Source organism: Taeniopygia guttata, chromosome 8, assembly GCF_048771995.1.
Source record: "Taeniopygia guttata chromosome 8, bTaeGut7.mat, whole genome shotgun sequence".
Lineage (NCBI taxonomy): Eukaryota > Metazoa > Chordata > Aves > Passeriformes > Estrildidae > Taeniopygia > Taeniopygia guttata.
The window spans coordinates 16,227,807-16,248,611 of NC_133033.1; the positions used below are offsets into that span (position 1 = coordinate 16,227,807).

Consider the following 20,805-nt stretch of genomic DNA (forward strand, 5'->3'; position numbering starts at 1 on the left):
TAAGCTTAGAACTGTATTTTCTGTGCTGAAGGAATCCTGGTTTTTAGAGTGATCATTTAACATTTTAGATTCCCTTACTAAGGAACTCCCTTTTGTGAGTCAATAACTACAACGTCTGAATAACCCAGGGAAAAAACACTAAGGCTGCTCCTCTCAAGTGCCCATAAGGAATATTTTGCACAGGAAATACAGGAAACAAATTAGAAAGCAGGATAGTAAACACCCAAATTCTTGTCCTGCTGATACCCAGCAGAACTATCTGCTGCTGCACAGGAGGACCATTCAGTGATGAAAAGTCTTGCTCACGGGTCTCCAGTGTAGCTGCAGTCACAGGTACAGCCCAGCAGCACCCTGCTGCTGCAGAGCCATGAGCTTCACTGTGCTCAAGCCAGGCTTTCTGCTTGAATTCAACTGAGCCTGTGTCTTGACATACAACAACTAAATGCCCACAGGATCAGAACTCTGGACTTCAACTTTGAGCAAAAACCAGCAGCATTTAACTAAACATATCTACTGGTTTCTGCAAGAAGCCATGATACTGAGTAGTCAAATGAAGCCAATGGATAAAAGAATTCAGAAGTGGATACACAAAATCTAATCTTGCACACAATTCCCACGGAAATTTATGGGACATGAGGACAGACTTAAATGAATCATAACATCAATTATTAATAAATTGATATATACTTTATTATGCACAAGAGACTAAGATGACATGACACTGTGGTTATCAAAACTGTACAACTATGCATTTCCACAAGGCTCTGAAATACTGAATGCAATACGAAATACAAATGGGGTGTTCAGACTGGCCACAGGTTTTAGCAAGTAAATTTCTCCCATTCTTTGATTAAAAAAAAAAAAAAATCTGGCATTTGCATTTAAAAGAAATATACTTATTTATTTAAAGGTGAGAATATTGTGTTTGGAACTGGCAGGACATGGCAGCGAAGATCTGATAACGCTATGAATGTCCCAATGAATGGCAAACAACAACAGGGCACAACAGTCACCTCACATGAAGGGCTGTAGCACAACCAACAGTACAGTCTTCTTGTGAAGCATGAGGTAGATATACATAACAGAAAGAACATACACGAGAGGAATGGTTAGGAAAGAGCAGGGGGAAAGTTACAATCATCAGCATCTACAGACATTTTGCAAAATACATTTTCATGTGGGAAATGCTACAAAAATAGCCTAACACAGAAGATTTGATCTCTTGAAACACAAATGTAATAATGTCCAAAACCAAATAATGTAAAAGATTAGAGTTAGTGATTAGACGACACATGACAGAACAAGCAGTACTTGGGAGTTTAAGTATCCTACTAATAGCTTTTACAGGCAGAAGGTGTCCATTTTAAGCCCAATCCTCCCAATCTAACATAAGAAGTTCCTTTGCACTTGATTCCATCATGCTAAAATTAACCACTGACTCCATCCATCCAAACCCCTGTTTTAACACCCTCTGCCGGGACAGGAGAGTCTCCCTGGCCTTCCGGCCCCCACAGGGCTCTGCCATGTGAGTCCAGCGCGGTGAAACCCCGTGGGGCAGAGGTGGGAGTCGGTGCCTCAGCAGTCACACATTCAGGAGCTGCCACACCACACACAGAGACTGGCAGTGGTGACAAATGGCTGCTATAAAACCAGAGCCTAGAGATGTATCAGGCTCTGAGCTGAGGGCAGCTCAACAGCTGCTGCAAACACACTTCTGTTATTAAGGTTATTCACTGGGAATGCCTGGGTTTGGTTCTCTCTCTTTATTGAAGCAAAAATGACTCTTCCATCTGCTAAGCCATCATGTGCTATTTTGGTAAACTCCAACAGACAATTAACTCAGGTGTATTAAAATTGCTGAATTAAATAGCTGAATATATCAAGTTCAGTTAATTTAAACTGTATTTCACACACAAGTCAACAAATCAAATCTTTGACTTTATATATTTTTGGTTTATCCAATGGTATATATAAATCTGTAAATTATTCTAAAATTAGATTAATTTTTTGATAAAAAATTGATAATGCAGCATGTTTCTCTCAAAAATATACAATTATCTATTTTACACAGAATTTTTCAACTTGTCCATCCCAACAACCAAATCTAATACTTCCTATGAGAAACTACTTAATAAAATATTTGAGGAAGGAAAGGGTTAAAATGGGGAAAGGAATTTACAAAATATGTAAATTTCACAGTAATTGAAATTAAACATTTCATATAGAGTAACTTACATTTATCTAAAACATTTAAATATATCTTTATACAGAAATTTAATGTAGTAAAATATAGCTATGATTGAAGTTAAAGACTCTAGTCTTCTTTGAAGACATCTTTAAAGACTTTACACATAGAATATGCTTTAACAATACATTCTGCTGAAGGTTAGGCAAAGCGCTTTCTTTTCAACCACACAGGCAGCACATTCATCCTCCCTACGGCTCGGAGCAGAGCTAGTCCTGCACACCCTTCTGCACGGGGGTAACCACGCCTACACGACACCCTGTCCACAGCACCAGGACTGCTCACTGGCCTGTAACATCAAATATTTTTGCATGTGTAACTCTAAGGCTCCCCTGCCTGCACAGACACTGAGACCAGCCCTGGTTCAGTGTCGAGCACGTGTTTCCGATAGTGAGGACAAAGCATGCAGTTACCCATTTGCATAGGTTTGCAGGATTGGTAACAGATTTGATTTAAAGTGAGTAACACTCTGCCTGATCCTGGGCACTTAAATCTTTGCATATGTTGCACTTGGACCATCCTGGCATCAGCAAGGCACAAGTGTAGAATCAGCAAGAAATCTGCAGCTCAGACTTCTGGGCAGACTATCACTCAAGTGTAGTGAAGTCCCTTCCTCTTTTGCAGAACACAGGTAACCTTCACTACAGCTAATGAAAGTTATTAATCCCATTTTTAGAGGAAAACAATGCTCTCTCTTCCTCAAAGAAGGATCAGTAGAACACATTACAAAGTGGCAAGTAACAGTCAAAAGTGTTAAAAGTGTCTTTTCTTGCTTTTTGTTGTGCATCAATTCGAAGGTGAAGATAAGGCAATGACACTAAAAATAGTGACAATTAGTATCCTTCTTGCATTTCCATATTCTGATACTACTTTGGGACTATCCAATCATAACGTTCATACAACAGTTTGACACAAACAACTGCACAACTATTTTCAGAGGACAGCAAACAACAGGCACTATTGTCCTTGTGCCCTTAAACTCATCTCTTATTTCAAAGAGAATTTAGGCTAGCTAAAAGATTGGAATCAAATCAACCTCTTTCTCTCACCTATCTACCTCTTATATATATAAAATTTAAAACTGTATTTTCAGTTTATCTATATTTATGGATTATATGTTTATGTAAGGAAGGAATGCTGTGCTAATTTCCAATTGGTAGTTAGGCTGTGTATACCTCGATATATGTATCTATTTGCATAAAGACATTGCCCTTAAAGGTACACACCCATCCATTTAGTGCACAAGATTTTGTCTTAATGTTTGTGTGTGCCTGTATTTGGTATAGAAGATCAAAAAATCTCTTATAAAAGAGCTTTGGCCCATAAAACAAGAGGGAATGTTAGAGTGTGCTCTTTTCAAATCACCAAATCAATGACTATTATAACAAAAATACCTGGACCAAACCTGAAGCTGCAAGCACAATAAGAAAGCAAATGAGATGCTGTAGCTGTAAGCTGAAAAAACAAAGATTATTCAAAAGAGGATAAATGTAGCTGAATAATAAAATGTTATTTACCAAGGAGATCTGACATTGATGTTTTCTTGCTCAGAAAAAGAGAAATCCTTTGACTTAAGATCATCTCTGTTCTTCTTATCTTAATGTAGTGATAGGACAAGGAGTAACGGCTTTAAACTGAAATAGGGCAGATTTGAATTAGATATTAGGAAAAAACTCTTTACTGTGAGGGTGGTGAGGAACTGAACAGATTGCCCAGAGACGTTGTGGATATCCCATCTCTAGAAGTATTCAAAGGCACATTGGATGGGGCTTGAGCAACCTGGTCTAGTGGAAGGTGTCCCTGCCCACGGCAGAGGGTTAGAACTAGATGATCTTTAAGATCTCTTCCAGCCCAAACCATTCTGTGATTCTATGACTGAATTCCCTTAATGAACACCTTGTGTCAATGAGAAGGTTTAGGGAAAGGAAAAAATCATATAGACAAAGCAGCATTTTTCCAAACTGGCATAGATTTCACATTGAGGGCCCACAGACCCCTAGAACAGGTTGCAGTACTGTAAAATTAGTAGCTTTGTCACATGTAGAACAACGTGCTAACAAGATCCAACAGGCTGTGTTCACTCATGCATTGTGTGCTCATATACACACACACACACACACAGTGGCTTCCCCAAAGAAAATCAGTCTTTTTTTTTTCTTTTTTTTTTTTTCCCATAGAAAAATCCCTCCTAATTTTTTTCAGAAGCAACCAAACCAATCCTTTCAACGTTAAGAAGCTGCTGTCCGATGTCCCCACAACACAGTCCCGTGCTGCTCCTCGGCTGTGTCCCCGGGCTAGGTGGCACTGCTGCTGGAGCAGGGGGTGCTCTGTGTGCTGCCAATGCTGTGCGCTGCACTGCTGTTCTCGGAGGCTGGTGGTGACGTAGGGACCTGCTGTCTTCCTGATGTCTCCCCTGAGGGACAGGCAAGAGAAAAAGTGGGGTCAGGAGAAGGGAAACTGAAAATGTTGTCATAAAAAACAACAATCCATTTCTTCCCAGTCTTCCTCTTCTGGTGGTTTGTTTTCCCATGCAATTAATATATTGGGTAACAGACCTTTATCGGAGTATCTCTGAAAACGTTATTAGACATTGGCACCTAAGCATTGCTCTGCACATGGGGAAAATAACAGCACTGTTTCCTTAAGCATTTTGCAAGCAGCTGATGGAATCTGCCAAGATTAACATTGTCTATCTTCTGTTGTCAGCTGTCACTCAAAATGGGTCCTATTACACAACTCAGACACTTTATAGCTTTGCTGTTTCCAGGAAAAAGGCCAGGAAATGTAGGCTTTCATTTTAATGCCAGTTTATAGAGCAGCATATTTACTAGAAGTGTACCTCAAAACAATCTTCTTCAATCAGCTGGATACCACATATCCTGACACACAGCCAGTTTTCTTCATGTAGAAAAGCAACAGGCTATCCTGAAAGCTTGGCTTAATTTATTTCTAATACAACATGCAGAAAGTTTCCCTATAGCTACCACAGTATGTGCAGCACTTAGAAGCTGTCGTGAGACCATGTCTCACCATTTCTTGTTAACTGTTTACTGACAATAAATTAAAACCCCTTCACTATTCAGACTGCCAAGTCAAGCACTTGGAGTCTCCTCACACCATTTACACCTGTGGCTGGGATTGAAAGGAAAAATCCAGCTGTCAACTAAGCACGAAAGTAATAATTATGCCATTTAATGCCTGAAAGATCATAATAAGGCCACATAGGAAACCATCACTGTGGCATTTTTAAAGTTACAGTGCTCAAGTCTGTAACATTAGCAGTATTACAAAATAAGTCTCTTCAAAACAGATGGCAGGACTTAAGTTTATATAATGTGAACTGTAGCTACCCTCTCCCTTGAGCTCATCTCCAGCATGTGAGCCTGTGATCTCAGTGCAGGAACAGTCACACTGCTGCTGCCTGAGCTGCAGACCTGCCGTGGCAGCCAGCAGCAGCACAGCTGCTTTCCCAGAAAAGAAGGAAGACAGAAATTATTTGTGGAATCATGGGCAGAGCAATTAGGAAAAATCAGAGGCTGGTACATCTCCTGCCTCATGAGTTTATGGTGACACAGCTCTCCTGCTCCACATTATCCTGTGCTATCCAGAACCTGATGCCACGTGTCATATCTGCACAATCTAATTTTTCTTCCATGTTCAGGATTTGGTAGAGATCCCACTTCCCAGTGACTGCTTCAGTGACAGGCTGAAAGCTGGAGGCACAGCCTGCATCCAGAGGGCTACAGTGCAAGGACGAGCCAGCTTCCTCCCACAGGAGCTGCTCTGGCACATCCCCATGCCCTGTGTGCTGCTGCCCAGCTGCCAGAGCCTGAGCTTCTCGGAATGCGGCTGCAGAGGAAATGCGCCTTTAACACTTTGTGTCTCAGGCCACAAAATATCCTTCTTCAGGCTGCCCAGTACTCAGAGGTGCTGCAAACAAAAAGGGAGGTCTGAGGATTTCTCACAGCAGAGGTTGCAAGTGCTCTGTGTAATGGAGACCAGCAGATGTGCTGCTAGCTCAAGCCACAGCCACAGCTGAAGTGCACTTAAGGCCCCACAACACATAGCTCTTGCCTGACACCCCACTGGTTTAGGAATCAGGAGGAAAGAAAGGGCAGGACAGGACAGAAAAAAACAACAAACTGAACTACTAAACCACACTGCCCAGGAGGCCAAATAAACTTTTAAAAAGAGGGTGAAGATCTTGTTTTTAAATTCAGCATTCAGTCCAGCGTTTTACTCTAGTGAGCAGATTTTGAGTCCTGTTTTTCCCAGTGTAAGAAATAACTATTATAGCTCATACATGAGCCATGGATTTCTGCTCATAGGCAGCAGGTCAGAATCTACCCCCAGTCATCTGCAAAAAAAATCAAGTTTCAGCTTTAACTTGCTTTGGAAATGTCTTTGCAACCCCCCAGAATAAACAGTATCAAATCAAAGTATGTGTCATCATGCTGTACAGGCTTTCATAAGCCTTGTTTGGATGTTTCTTCCCCTCCTGACTTGCTCCCTTCTCCCGTTGTTTGTGTACATGTTTTCCTTCCTTTTGTACTACAGGATATATTTATCAAGGCAGTGATAAGCAAACTCCCTTTCAATAAAACTAAACAAGCGGAGACAAACATCAGAAAGCAGCGAGGCGGGCTGCAGACCCCAGCTCCCCGCAGAAGCCGCTCAGGCGGCAGAGGAAGGGCGGCCCTGGGCTCCCCCGGCGGGGCCCCCGGCCCCCGCTCTCCCTGCAGCTCCACTGTCACCCCTTTTACAGACCACATGGCTGCACACAGCTTTGGTCAGCCTCGGCACACCAATACAGTCTGTATGCATTTAAACATAAATTCATTTATAAGCCAAACACATGCTGTTTTTATTTTATGGTAAAGTGAAAGAGCAGTGCCACAGTCCCCAGCAAGCCCAATGGCTCACACTCTTCTCCTGGCTCCTCTGGAAAGTGTCCTAGGAGGCACCCTCCCTTCTGTTTGGGTTGGAAGGCCTCTTCCTTCCACTGTAATGGCCTCTGCAGCACTTCATTTCTAGAGCACATCAGCAGCTCTGATCCACCACAATCGCTTCTTGAACAATAACAAATTCTCTATGTTCTCAAGAAAAAAGAAAATCCAAATCACAGTGATGTTATGAACGCACAGCCTAGCAACTACATCTGGACTGGCTGATTTTCCCTGTATTTTATTTCCTCAACACCTAGCTAAACCCCAGCAAAGCTTTTTTAAAAAGAGTATTCAAGAAAAGGATGTAAAGAAATGTAAATGATCACTGAAGAGGCATTCTCCATCTTTCTTTTTCACATAAACAGCTTCATGTATCTCATATTACTGAACCAAAACTGCTCAGAATGGACACATCTCATCTATTGACAGTAAACAAGCTTTTACCCATCTGAACGCGACAACATGCATTTTATTATTCATGCTTAGGAAAGCTGCCAGTTGTACTCCCTGTCCAGGAAGTCTGAATGTTTGCTTTTCTATCTCCATTTGCCAAATATAATTGGTTGCTATGTCAGTTTGCTTTAAATCAGAGTTCATAAAAAAGGGAGAAGTGGGGGAGGAGGGACACTTTTAACTTCTCAGATTTTGGAACACTTTATCCTCTTAATTTGCAACACCGCCTGAAGAAGGGAAGCGTACTTCCTAAGAGAACATAGGGACGGATGTTTTCTTTAACACACTTTATAAGGTTTAACGGTCGCATTAACTAATCAGGCTTGTGCCTGTCTCTCCTAAACACACTCAATGAACCCTACTAAGACATGTATTACTTTGATACATATTTATATGGTTAAATTATTAAGAGTTTCTGTATTCATGTACACTGCAAAATTGTTGCTTCTTTACAAGGCCCCTAGGTAAATGAGGCTAATTGTGGCAAATGTCTGGCATTTCCCTTAGTTCTTGGGTGCTCTCCAGGCAGCACCAACACCTTTCATGCCCTTTAACTGACTAGAGAAATGATCAAAAGTAGAGTCTTTTTGCAGACAAGTCAGCTAAAATTCCTCCTCTGTTGTTCTGATATTACCTTTCCCCCTCTCTTCTCTTACTACCTGTGTATCACAGGACATCTCTACTCCATGTGGAATTGCTTCAGAAACATCTAGAATTTTCTAAAGCACAGCTTTGATACTTTGGCAGAAATTTTTCATGACTGAAATTAGCAAAAGCCCTACATGACAACACAACAATTGTTGCTTAGTATCTGGAGATGAAATTTTACCCATCTATCTATCTATCTATCTATCTATCTATCTATCTATCTATCTATCTATCTATCTATCTATCTATCTATCTATATATATAGTTCCTTTCTGCTATCACTTGCTTGAGGTTTTAATGCCAATGGCCTATCAAGACAAACAAAAGAGCTCATTCTTGTAACATTTTCTTTGTTAGCATCAGAGGCACACTGATAAAATTGTGTCAGCAAATCTTACTACTGGCAAAAAGGTGGCCTTTTGCTGCATTGCACATAGCATAACAGCAAAAAAAACACTTTACACATTCCAAGCTGCCATTCTCTACCAGCAGTAGCTTTTATCTGTGCTCTGAGTATCAGCAAAACAGAGTTTTAGAATGAACTCATATTTTCCAACCTTTCGTCTAAACCATGTGTGGAAACCCAGTACTACTTACAACAAAAGATGCGATTTCAGAACACGATTCAGCAGTGCATAAATTATCTAATGGTAAAAGAGAGCCACTCTGTAGATGAAATTTGGATTATCTTTTTTTCTTCCTCTCCTCAAGTTAATAAAAGCCTGCAGCAAGCTCTAAAATGTTTCCACTGCAGCTGGATTATCTTGTCTGCCACAGCAGTTGTTCTCTAAAAGGCTGCGCCTGCCAGAGCCTTTGCTGCACTCCGCTGCAAGTTATGCTTTGTAGATACAAGACACTGTGCACAGAAAAATTACGTGCACAGGAACATAGGTGCAGTTTCACAATCCTTTGAAAATCTGAACCAGAAAACTTCCTAGATGATCTCTAATCATTTCTGTGATTCTCTAATCTGATAAATTACAGTGTCCCCTTTCTTTCTTATATTCATTTATTACTTTTTGTCTGACCTTTTCCTCCACTTGTTTTCATCTCTCAAACACAAAGGCAGAGCAGCTGCCCTCTCCACTACTTGTATGTGGTCACCATGACTGATGTACTTTGCTAATAGAATTCTTTTAACGGAATTGTTCCAAGTTCTACTATTGCTGAAGGATTTATCATGTTGGCTTTCAGTGTTCCTTGAGTACTCACATACAACGTGCCTATAGATGGTTCTGTATGTGAATACAGATTGAAATTCCACAAATGCAGGACCAAAGGTATTAATTTAACAAATAGTTAATCTTTTTTTGTTAATCAAGGTTACCGATATGGGGATTACTTAACTTCCCACTTACTCACTGAAATAGTACTTACTTTTCTTCCACAATGTTTCAGTACTTATATAAGACAGAATTATACAATTTATACATATTATCACAACCTTTAAGTTTTCCATGTTTGCTTCAATTTCAAACAAGTTTCATACACAGCTGATGCACTGAGAAGTATTAAACTGCTTATACAAAAATTGTTGCACTGCCAATTGGAAAAAATGGCATAGTTTTTATTTCCAAATTAACATAAGCTTCTAGGCCATAATATTTACAGAAGCTCTGACCCAACAGGGCCGGATTCTCACTCCTAAATAGCTTCCATGAGGTTTCAGATGCCAGAAAAAAAAAACCCTGCAGTGGGCTACAGGCAAATTTCAATGCTCCAGAGCTGCACAGGCTTGGAGTAATTGGCCTCACATTTTTCCCACCTCCCAAATCTTGGTAGAGTCTCATAAGGCCAAAAGTAGAAGTAGTTGGGAGCCCAGAATAGTCTAAGGATCCTGAGATACTCTATAATCCACAAGCAGCCAAGGTCACATGTTGGAAATTAAGGCTCCACCAGTGTCCAGTCCTTGTCTGGGCCATGCAACAGAAAGCTCCCCAAATGCTCTCTTCTTTCAATACAGTATTCCATTTTGCTAATTTAGTTTAGCATGGGAAAGAATTCTGAGACACTGCAAAATTATTTGTGATTAGAGGCTGCACCAATTCAGACACATTCCTAAGTATTTGGTTGCACACAATAAAGATTACACGTGACTTCTAGCAATTGAAAATAGTAGTTGAAGAATGAAGGAATAAATAATTGTGGAAAAAAATTCTATGTAATCAAGGCCTAAGAAAAATGTTCAAGTCTAGTTACACTCAGAATATGTCTGTTCAGATAAAGCATTCTCTTAAACATTTAGCCCACATCTTGCACACATCAGCCTAATGTAGTAACTGCAAAAAAACCAAAATTTAAAAGTAGTATGGGAACCTAAAGGGATCCATTAACTGAAATATTCTTAAATTTGAAATACAGAGATGTTACTAATGATAACACACAAGCCAGAAATACTCAGTTTTACTCATGTCCCAGGTGAGTTTTCAAGACTTGTGTTTAAAATTATTTAAGCAAATTTTAAACCATAACACGTAACATCTCCCTTTAGGGAAGGGCGGGTATCATTCGGCAGATATGCAGTAAGGGCTCATGGGAGGAGCTGCTGGAAAACTCCTGAGTAAGAAGAGAGAGCAAGGAAATAGCAAAGCCCAGGGTAAGCAGTGGTGCTCGCTGCCCTCCCTCCCTGGGCAGCGGGTCAGAGGAGCCCCGAGCCCGGCCTGGTACCTGTGCGCGAGTAGATGAACCAGAGCGCTCCGGTCAGCAGGGCTCCGATCACGAACGCCGCGAAGGCGATGCCCACCACCGTCAGCGTGTCCAGCCCGTACAGCGTGGCTGCTCAGGGAAACACACACAACACAGGCACTTCTTATTTACAGAGGCAGATACCATTCTACAGAAATACACCCTTACTCTTTCATGGAAGAGCTTTTTGAAATTTCACAGTTAACTAAGCACTGCTTTGAGAAACAGACCAGCAGATTTGCATCAAAGAAATGAAAATGATGCTTTCAGAGTGGCTTCAGTCCAACCAACTGTTCCACATCACAAAGTAAAATTCCAGCTCAGCACACCCAAATCTGGAAAATGTTGCACAAATTAAGCATTTTTGGTTGGCTGTTAATAATTTGCTTTCAATTAAGTATTCATTTATATTTAAAATGTGTTTTAAAAAGGCTGAAATGTTTGGCAAAAATTTTTCATTTAAATAGCCTAACATTCAAGCAAACTTTCCCCTACATCTCCTCAAGTTCAGTCTGAAATCTAGGTGGAGAACGGAACTGCTGTTAAGAGGGAAGAGATGCCAGTAAAAAGTCAGCGAAAACATAAATAGAAACAATTGTTTTTCACATTTGGCAACGCTTTCAATAACTGAAATTAATTCCAGATCACAAAAATAGAAGCACACGTAAATCACTTTCTAGGGGAGTCGCCCTTTTGTAGGACCATTTCAAGGGTCACAGCATTTGGTTCCTGGATGTATTGTCCTCCAGTGATAAACATCCAAACAGAAAAAATGTTGGCCTGTGTTTTTCTTTTTGATTATTACAAATAACTTTAAAACTAATAATAATTCTGAAATCTTTTAGGGAAATTCCTTCTTAAAAAACTGATTTCTAGTTTTAACATTTTTCATATATCCGAGTGTACAAAATTGCTTAGTCCAAGGAATAACATTTTACTGACTATGCTGGCCAGGAAATGAGCTGACTGGATCTTAGTAGTATCCTTCAGTGGAGTTTTCAGTTCTCAGAACACAACCAACACCCTCACTTCACACATCCTGCATCCAGCAGATGTCCCTAAGGACATTCCTCATCCTCTTTTGACAAAAGGCTTCTCCAGCAGCTCTTGTTGGCAGGAGCCTTCAGGACACATTTCTAGGTATTTGTGGCCTAGCTTGCATATACCACACCTGATAGATAGATAGTGTCTTAGAGGCTTTTTCTTTCATTTTTTCTACTACACTGTTTCTGGTTCCTTCAGCTACTTCTAGTCATTCAAAAGCAAACACAAAATACTAAATTCAACTGCTTTTTCCACCAGGCACCAGTCAGTGTCCTCTCCTCTCAGGAGGAAACACAATGGAGTGAGGAAAGTTTCATGGAGAAGTGGCAGAAGTAAATTGCTCACTGCTTTTGCTATTTTGAACAAATTTTGTCTTGAAGGCACAGGGACAGAAGCAAAAGAAAAACCTTTGCAATTCATCTTTAAATCTCCTTTTTTTCCATTCATTCTCGCTTTTGGCTACACATCATCTGCACCTTCCTGTTTATTTTTTTTCTGGTGCTGTTTCTCTCCTTTTGTGGGTCACTAATTGACCCTGATTAATTCACTACACCAAGCTAACATTAAAACCAAAGAAATTAATCCATATCAAGGCAGTGATCTCATCTAAGCATGGCCTGTAAGTGCTGGTACTGGAACACCTGGTGCTGTGGTGCAGGACAGGAGTGAGGCTGAAATAGGGCACAGGTAGGGCACAGAAGCTCTGAGGGATGGCACTGCTGCTCTAACACTGGTGTTGGCCTCAGCAGAGAGGGGGAGATAACACACACACCAGCACCTGAACTTGCTAAGGCTGAGACTCTTGCTGGTGTTTCCCCAAAGCTGATTTTCACATACACAAAAGGTCACAGTCCTCCTCTGAATACTGATGGGAACCTCCCAATCAACAATACAGCCAGAATTCTGTTCTGTCTCTGAATTAAACATGCACACACTCAGAAAGCTTAAAGAGAATTCTCTTAATTTATCTAATGCTTTGTAGAGAAACATTTAAAGATTAAAAGAGATTGTTTTAAGAGTTACTTACGTAGCTGTCTCACGTTTGGCTTTAGAAAGGAAGGATCTAATTTAAAACAAAGAAAATGCACAAAATATTAATCAGATAGAGTTCCACATGCAGCCTACAAACTATGCAGGTTCTGATCTGACAGAAGGACATTAACTATAATTTTTAGAAACCATGAATTTCAAGAGAAGCAGACCAAATTCAGTAATCTCATTCATCTCAGAAAAATTCTATTTATATATTAATTATTCCTCAAGGGACTCTATCTAGAGTATAGTTCATGCACCATATATTTTGCTGGCAAATACACTGCAACCTTTCCCAAAACAGATGTCATCAGGCACGACCCACATTAATTCTGATTACCCCTCTGTGGAACTCTCAAAGTTCACAGATTGTGAAGGAACAAAGATTGTGTTACGGAGATTACATTCATCTGACCTCTCACTAATCATAAATATGAGATACCAGCATACTAAATCGTACACACACACAAAAGCACACACTCATTAAAGAATAGTGAGTTTTGTAGCACAATACATATTGCTTTGTCAAAATTGCATGTATATGTGTTGATTCACCTATTTTCCTGAGTCCTACATGGTATTCTGTCTTGGAAGTTGTGTGGGTTGGAGTTTTTTTGGGTTTTTTTTTGTTTTGGTTTTTTTGGTTGGTTTTTCTTTTCTTTTTTTTTTTTTTTTGGTTGGTTTTTTTTTTGGGGGGGGAGGGTTTTAAAATTTATTATTATATATAAGAAATAAAACATCATAGGTACCATTCAAAGATCAAAGCTATTATTCTAGGCAAGAATACCAAATATCATCATCCTAGTGATGAAGATATCACCCTGTAACAGAAAGAGACAAATAAATGTTTAAAAATTTAAGAATTCCCCTCTTATTAAGAATTGGCCTCTCTTATCTTTCTCCAAGAATGGCACCTCAAGCAAAAGAGCTAGAGATTCTGGCTTCAGACTCAGGGACCTGTTTGGTTAGCTGCAGTTTGATTCTGGATTGCCCTGCAGCTAAGGGATTTCATTTATATCCTGGCATATCTGAGTGTGATCAGTGCAACAGACACAAGCGGATTTGATAAGACTGTGTTTCAATACTTGTTTTTGTATTTTTAGCAACTGGAAAAATAGTTTAATTAATTTCAATGCAAACATAACAGCCTAAGAATACATAAATATATTCATTTATTTTAAAGTGTTCTTAAATAAGACTATGCTTCTAACTTCTAAAACCCAAAACTTCCAGCAATATCCTTTAGACCATTAGGTCCTGAGACACATGTGCCTACAAAACCCAAAAAAGCATTTTATTCTTGAACTGTGTCATTGTGTGTTGTTCTAACACATGAGTATCTCTTGCAGATCAGTTTTGGCAGAGGGTACAAAACAGGTGGAACAGTAGTGGGAAACAGGTGAGGACATAGAGGGGTGTGTGGGGTGGTATATGCACAAATAATCTGGAAAGTTATCAAGTGCACATAACAGCAAAAATATAACTGAATGTAAGATCTGCAAGGAGGGCTGGACTGAAACCAAGGAGCACTGAAAAGTACAAACATGGGTAAGGGCACTGTCAGATTACCCAAACACTCCACTGGCATATCCCAAGTGCCAAGAAAATGCCTTCTGAGATGAGGGGAAAATGTATTTTCCATGCTATTTCTATCACTGGCCTCTCCACAGAGAATATGAAATCAGCTAATGATAAGCTGTGTAGCTCATTATCAATTCTCTTCAGACATCCAGTTCTTAAATGTATTTTACTGCAATTTGCTCAGAGCAACTCAGAAGCAGTGAGAATCATTGAGGTCTACAAAAAACATCCAATTTAAGAACAAGTGCTGCCAGCCTTTGGAGTTATCATTATTTTCTATACCTTTGTAGGATAGAGGCACTTGTTAATTACCCTTTTGACCTTCTTTCTGTGACCTGTCTCTTTTTGCTATAGAGCTAATAATCTAAAGTTTCCACACTTAGCAAAAATCTGAACAACACTGGTAGATTATTTCAACAGAACATGTATTTCCTAGCATATAAATGGGGAAAGACAGGAATGCAAAAGAAATGTGTGTGGCATGGAGTTAGGGTTTAAACCCTTCCATTTGGATCCACTGCAAATTCTCACTTAGATATAGTATTGTGACTTCTAATACAGGCAATGACAGTTATAAACTTGTCAGAATTTAAAAATCACCTTAGCAATGACCAGTTTGTTCTGACTTTTGAAATGTCAAGCACATGACTTTCCCATGTGGCTTGATAAGGAGAACCAGGGGCAGTACCTCACAGAGTGATTTGCAATAGTGAAAGCTGGTTCTGTTCACATCAAAAAAATGAAGAACACTACCTCTGAGAGGTAAATTCTCCTGTTCAATAATGTCATATAATTTCTTCTCCACATCTTAGGTTCACAAATGCCAACAATGGCATTTGGCCTTAAGAAAGGGGTTTTGATTCACCGCAGAACAACTGCATACCAACAAAGCTACATTGTTAGTGTGCCACTTTGTATTATGTCTGAAAGCTGGGATATGCTGGGGAGATTTCCACCAAGCCTCCTACAATTATACCAAATCACCCACAATGCAACAAAATACTCTATCACACTGTTGTCTTGTAAGTAATCTTTATAAATTTAGCTTGTCTTTGCACACTGAGACCTTGTGCCTCTGACAAAGACAACATTCTGAGTGGAGCCCGAGATGGGAGCTGTGCACAAAGCTCCACACATCATAAGGACAAGAGAGATGAAGTACGAGTCTGTTCAGTGAAAGACGAATTTCAGTTGCAGGATTTACTCATCCCCATTAGAAAACCTACTGAAATAATATGAGAGCTGAGCAAAATGGAAGTCCAGATTCAGGCCCAAAGCACAGTTTTAATTGTAACAGCGACAGATCAAATACTTGAATTTAATTCATAGTGGATTTGGTCCGTATTTACAGTTGTGTTAAAAACCCTCTGAACTAAATATGAGCTGACTTGCAGAGTTAGACAGAAACAGTTGTTGCCTATGTCCCTGTGCTGTATTTGAACTTTAAATTTCTCAAAAACTAACAGCATGCACTGTAAAACAGAGATTAAAGGACTCCTGATCACCATCCTTTTGATGCTCCCTGAAAAGAATTCCAGAGGTCAAACAGCCTTTGGACACCATTGGAAGATCTTTATGTGTATAGGAAGCCACTGAAGCTTCTTATGAAACCTCAATGCAAATACAAAAAAAAGATAAATGAATGTATTTTCTTCCAGGACTGCATCAAAACATGACCGAGGCTCTTGTCAGAGTGATCTACTAAGAAAAACTTTTTAATTAAATAAAACTGAGAACAGTTCTTACTTCCCATCACTCACAGGGCATATTCTTAAACTAGAATAAGGTCTCATCATGCTGTTTGGCATTAGCTCATAATGCACTTCAGCTTCTCCAACTCCTTCAATCTGTTACTAACCATACTCTTTTTTTTTTTTTTTCCAAGAAAGATTACATAATCAAACAAGTCCCACCAAAGTGGAGTCCCTTTGTGCATACTATCCTTTGTTCTTCATAGTTTAAGAATCTAGTCAGACTCCAGGGGCCACCTCTTTGTCTTACTTAGTCAGCTTTAAGATCCTCAATACTTTGCAATTCTATTGTTATTATTCATAAACATATATTTACAAGGACAATAAATAAAGGACACACAGCAGGGAGTAGATGACTGCCTTTGATCTCTGGGCAACAAGAAATTGCTCCAAGTGCTACTGCTACATTCATGCTTCCCAAACCCATGTTATTTTGTACTGCTCTGAGTATTCCTGTCTTAATGCTTGGCAAACCCACATGTCCAGAGAACACTAATGTGGCTAAAAAATGGCTACAACTTGGCCTGATGACTGCTGCAAGGGAAATGTCCCAAGAAGTAACATCTTACAGGCCACAAGATTACAGACATCTTACCACCACAAGATTATACAATGTCACATACTCCCTCATTTCAAGTGACTGTATGTTACACCATAGTCTATATATACAGCATTATTAAACAGGTCAAGCTCATTTTTATACCTTCTTGTTTTCCTTCATGTGTTATTACAACAAGGGGCTTGGTGAAGGTTTTCTTGTTGTGCATCATGGCCAAGATCATATCCACATTGAGAGAGGTGCAAGCTTCATCAGGAGGAATGCACTGGAGTGCAAAGAACAGAGGTCAGAGTCACCCATCTGCCAGGACAGCTTTGCCAGTGGCACAGTTGCCTCATAACTAGTTTTACCCTACACAGTTTACCAAAAAATGAGAACCTCCAAACAACCGTATCTTTTGTAGCAATCAGATTACAATATTAACCAATATGGTGCATGCCTTTGGAAATTAAAGCTAACATTGTTTGCGCTTTGGATATGCATAGAAAAGATAAACTTGAACCACTTCTGCAATAAAAAGCAATTTCTATTTGTAGCCACCTAAAGAAATTTAAACAGCAACTGCAAATCATGTAGTCAAAATGCACAGTATAATAACTCTTATCTACTAAAATTCTGAGCCTAGAGATATCATGTTCATTAGACAATTCCATAGAAAACTATTTATTACCTTCAGAGTTCAGATTAAAAAATACATTGTTTTAATCTAAATCAGAAGTTTTGATAAATTTGATTAATTACTGACCTTTGGCAGTCCTTGAGTATCTTTCCCTTTATTTGCACACAAAGTCAACTCACAGTGAAGAAAGAGCAGTGAGATGTTGAACATTGGTTTGAACACAAAGCTAAATCTTTTTCTGTCCTTCTGTGCATGTGATATTGGAAAATTCTTTTTCTCAATACTGTAGAATTTAACAGATTCATCTTTAGGACAAATGTTTTCTATAATGGTATAGTCAGACATTCTATCTGGATTTGAAAACGGGGAAACAAAGCACGTTTGAATGGCAAAGCCTAGCGATCTGTCAGCTTTAGTCACAGACACCTGCATTAAAGAAAGAGACAGTAAGATCTTAGAAATGACATTTTTAGTTCACATTTCATTAATATTTTCAACAATTTTAAAGCACTTTTCCAGTGCCATTTCCAATCTGAAATATTTTGAAGGCTAAATCTTAAGGATAAACTGTCAAACTGAGAGACAGAAAATCTGTGGTTTTAAAACCAGCAGCTGTTTAATAGCATAACCATGCATAAATACAGCAATTCCTTATCTTTCTGAAAGCAGATGAAACCCGCCCCCCCAGATAAGACACACAGTTAATGTCTGTGTCTGCCACCTGAGATGGCACTGCCTCCCTTAGACAAACAGACTATAACAGAGCTGTATGGAAATCAATCACTAATTCCATGGTTTTGTATCTGTTCAAAATTATAATGAAAAGAGGGAAAAGAAAAAAAAAAAAACAACCAAAAACAACAGACACAGAGAATCCGCCCCTAGCCAAGACAGGAATGCAAAGGCAGAGAGGAGGTCATGGTCTGACGTGTGGGTGGCATTCCTGGGCTGGAGGGGGTGAGGGAGCCTCCTAAAAAGCCATAATTTCTTGTGAAAGGATCCTTTTAGCTTATTGTAAGTTTGAAATTCATATCCTTTTATGAAAAATAATTAAGACTAAAAGCCTCCAATGTTGTGATGTTGCTCAGCTGGATTGGAATGCAGGCAATCAATGCTACAGAACAATTAGAAGAAAAAAAATAAATTGAATTTGTAACAAATGAGGCATATTGCTCTTAAGAAACAACAGAAGCATTTGTCTGACCATTAACACTGCCAAATGAAAGATCCACAAGAAATCTTCTTAGAAGAAATGTGCCTCATATGCATATTTAATCCATATGTGCTACTTGTATCTTTAAGGAAGAGCCTGCCAAATTGTGTGCAGTAATTTCTGGATGTTAGGAGTTTTGCTGTGAATAAAAGCATTTCTCCTTTTTTTTATCCTGTATGTAAGCAGCAATCAAATTAGAGATGAAGGGATGTGCTGAAGCATCTAAGCAAGAAGGACTATCTTCTAAAAAGAACAGAAATAAAGATGGATGAACAAAAGTCAGACACAGATACTGACAGGAAGCAAGCTAATGGTGTAAACTAATTAAAAAAATAGATTATGGGAAGTAGGACAGGCATACTACAGCTAATTAAATAAAAAGATTAATGATATCTCAAGGAAAGAAAAGAACCACAGGAGAAAGGTGGAAGATCAAAATATGGTAAGAAAATGACAGCAGAGAAGAAAGAATAAAACTCCAGAATCCAAAAGATTCAAACACAAAAACCCCTTACCAAACAAGGAAAAAGAAGATAAAGAATTTTTACCAAATATGTATTTATCAAAACCCCAAAATATGTTTCTTAGTAACAAATGCAAAAGAGAAACAAAAAAGGGGGGAAAAGATCAGTGTCATCTTAAAAAATGAAGTCACTGAAGTTCAAAACTGATATGTTTTCCACTGTGCAAGAAAGAAAAACAGAAAAAAAGGCTTTTGCCAGGACAGGTGATGAAGAAATCAGAACATCTGTCTGAATAAACAGCTCCAGTGGGCTCAGAGTCAGGGGGATTCATTCCAGATCAACGAAGGAAGTGGATGGTTTTAAGTGTTTGTTATAAAATTATTCTTAACTGAGTGTGACAGACTTTATTTTTGTTTTAGCTGTCTTAAGTACTTTCCACTGGGTAGAGAACAAAGAAATGAAAAAGTACACTAAAATCATGAAGAAAACTGCACCAAATGGGTCACTGTGCTTATCATGTGCAACATGGGCTCCCAAAGAGGAACCGACTTGGGCAAGAGAAACACGGCATAGCCCTGCTGCCTTTTGCTGGTCTTACAACCTCATAGCTCACACCTTGTGATTTACTTGCCTAGAAACTGGCAATGCTTCTTCATTGCCAAAGCTGCATTTATCAATGTCTACCACTATCTGAAAATCAAAAATTTTGTTTACATAGCTATCTTTAAAAATACTGACTGTATTGGTATGAAATTCCACAGATTTCATAAGTAACTCAGCAACACATGGAAATATTGTGCAAAATGTACCTGAAGTCAAGGGTACCCAGCTGTTGATTTTGTTTTAGCATTATTTATCTAAATCTGCTAGATCTCTTATGTGGTAGCATTCAAAAGGATTATCACTGATGTTTTTAAGCAGATTGGAGAGAGACTGTGATCTGTATTAACTGTGTAACCTGAGAACACTAGCATATGAAAGACACACACTTGTAATAATTATTTTGCATGTCTACATCTTTCAGACGAGGTTCAGACATAAAATAAAATTAACCCATCAGGAAATGCCAGTTCAGAGCATGAGTTCAGAAACCACCTTAAAGTTAAGTACGGAAAAGCAGATTTAGCAAGAATCACCCATCTGCCTGGTAAGTTAAATTCATCCATTTTACAAGAATCCTTTCAGTTTTGTACCCAAAATACTGTCCTACTTCTTATCCCACAGTTTTTGTTCTCTGCAGCCATCAGAGAGACCTGAACCAGCTGCCCAATAAAACCCTTCAACTGACAAGAATAGATTTGGCTCAGTCACACAGCCTTGCAAAACCCTTCTGCTAGTTTGAAGTCTTTTTCAATTTGTTACCTCTACATATACTGGCCCATTCTTGGAAACAGAGAAGAGTCCTTGGGAGGGAGCAAGGAACAAATCTGTTTTGTACAGGTCCATGTTGAAGGTCACATTGGTGATGTGTGGTTCAGGAGGCCAGAAAATGCCTCTGTCATCCTCTGGCTGGTGCAGTGTGCAATTAAACTAAAACGAGAAAAAAAATACAGTCACATCATGAG

General features: G+C 39.2%; 1 protein-coding gene across 2 annotated transcripts in view; it reads right to left on the reverse strand.

Annotated features, from left to right (window-relative positions):
• Positions 1-665: 665 nt before the first annotated feature.
• Positions 666-20,805, reverse strand: part of TGFBR3 (transforming growth factor beta receptor 3) — a 113,741-nt gene continuing 93,601 nt past the window's right edge. For both annotated transcript variants that reach the window (XM_030279168.4, XM_072932496.1), the window contains exons 12-17: positions 20,603-20,770; positions 17,690-17,989; positions 17,089-17,209; positions 13,049-13,084; positions 10,960-11,067; positions 666-4,658 (exon numbers count right to left, since the gene is read on the reverse strand). In XM_030279168.4, the coding sequence (XP_030135028.4) occupies positions 4,540-4,658; positions 10,960-11,067; positions 13,049-13,084; positions 17,089-17,209; positions 17,690-17,989; positions 20,603-20,770 (852 nt within the window). In that variant the 3' untranslated portion in view covers positions 666-4,539. The remainder of the gene's footprint in view (positions 4,659-10,959; positions 11,068-13,048; positions 13,085-17,088; positions 17,210-17,689; positions 17,990-20,602; positions 20,771-20,805) is intronic.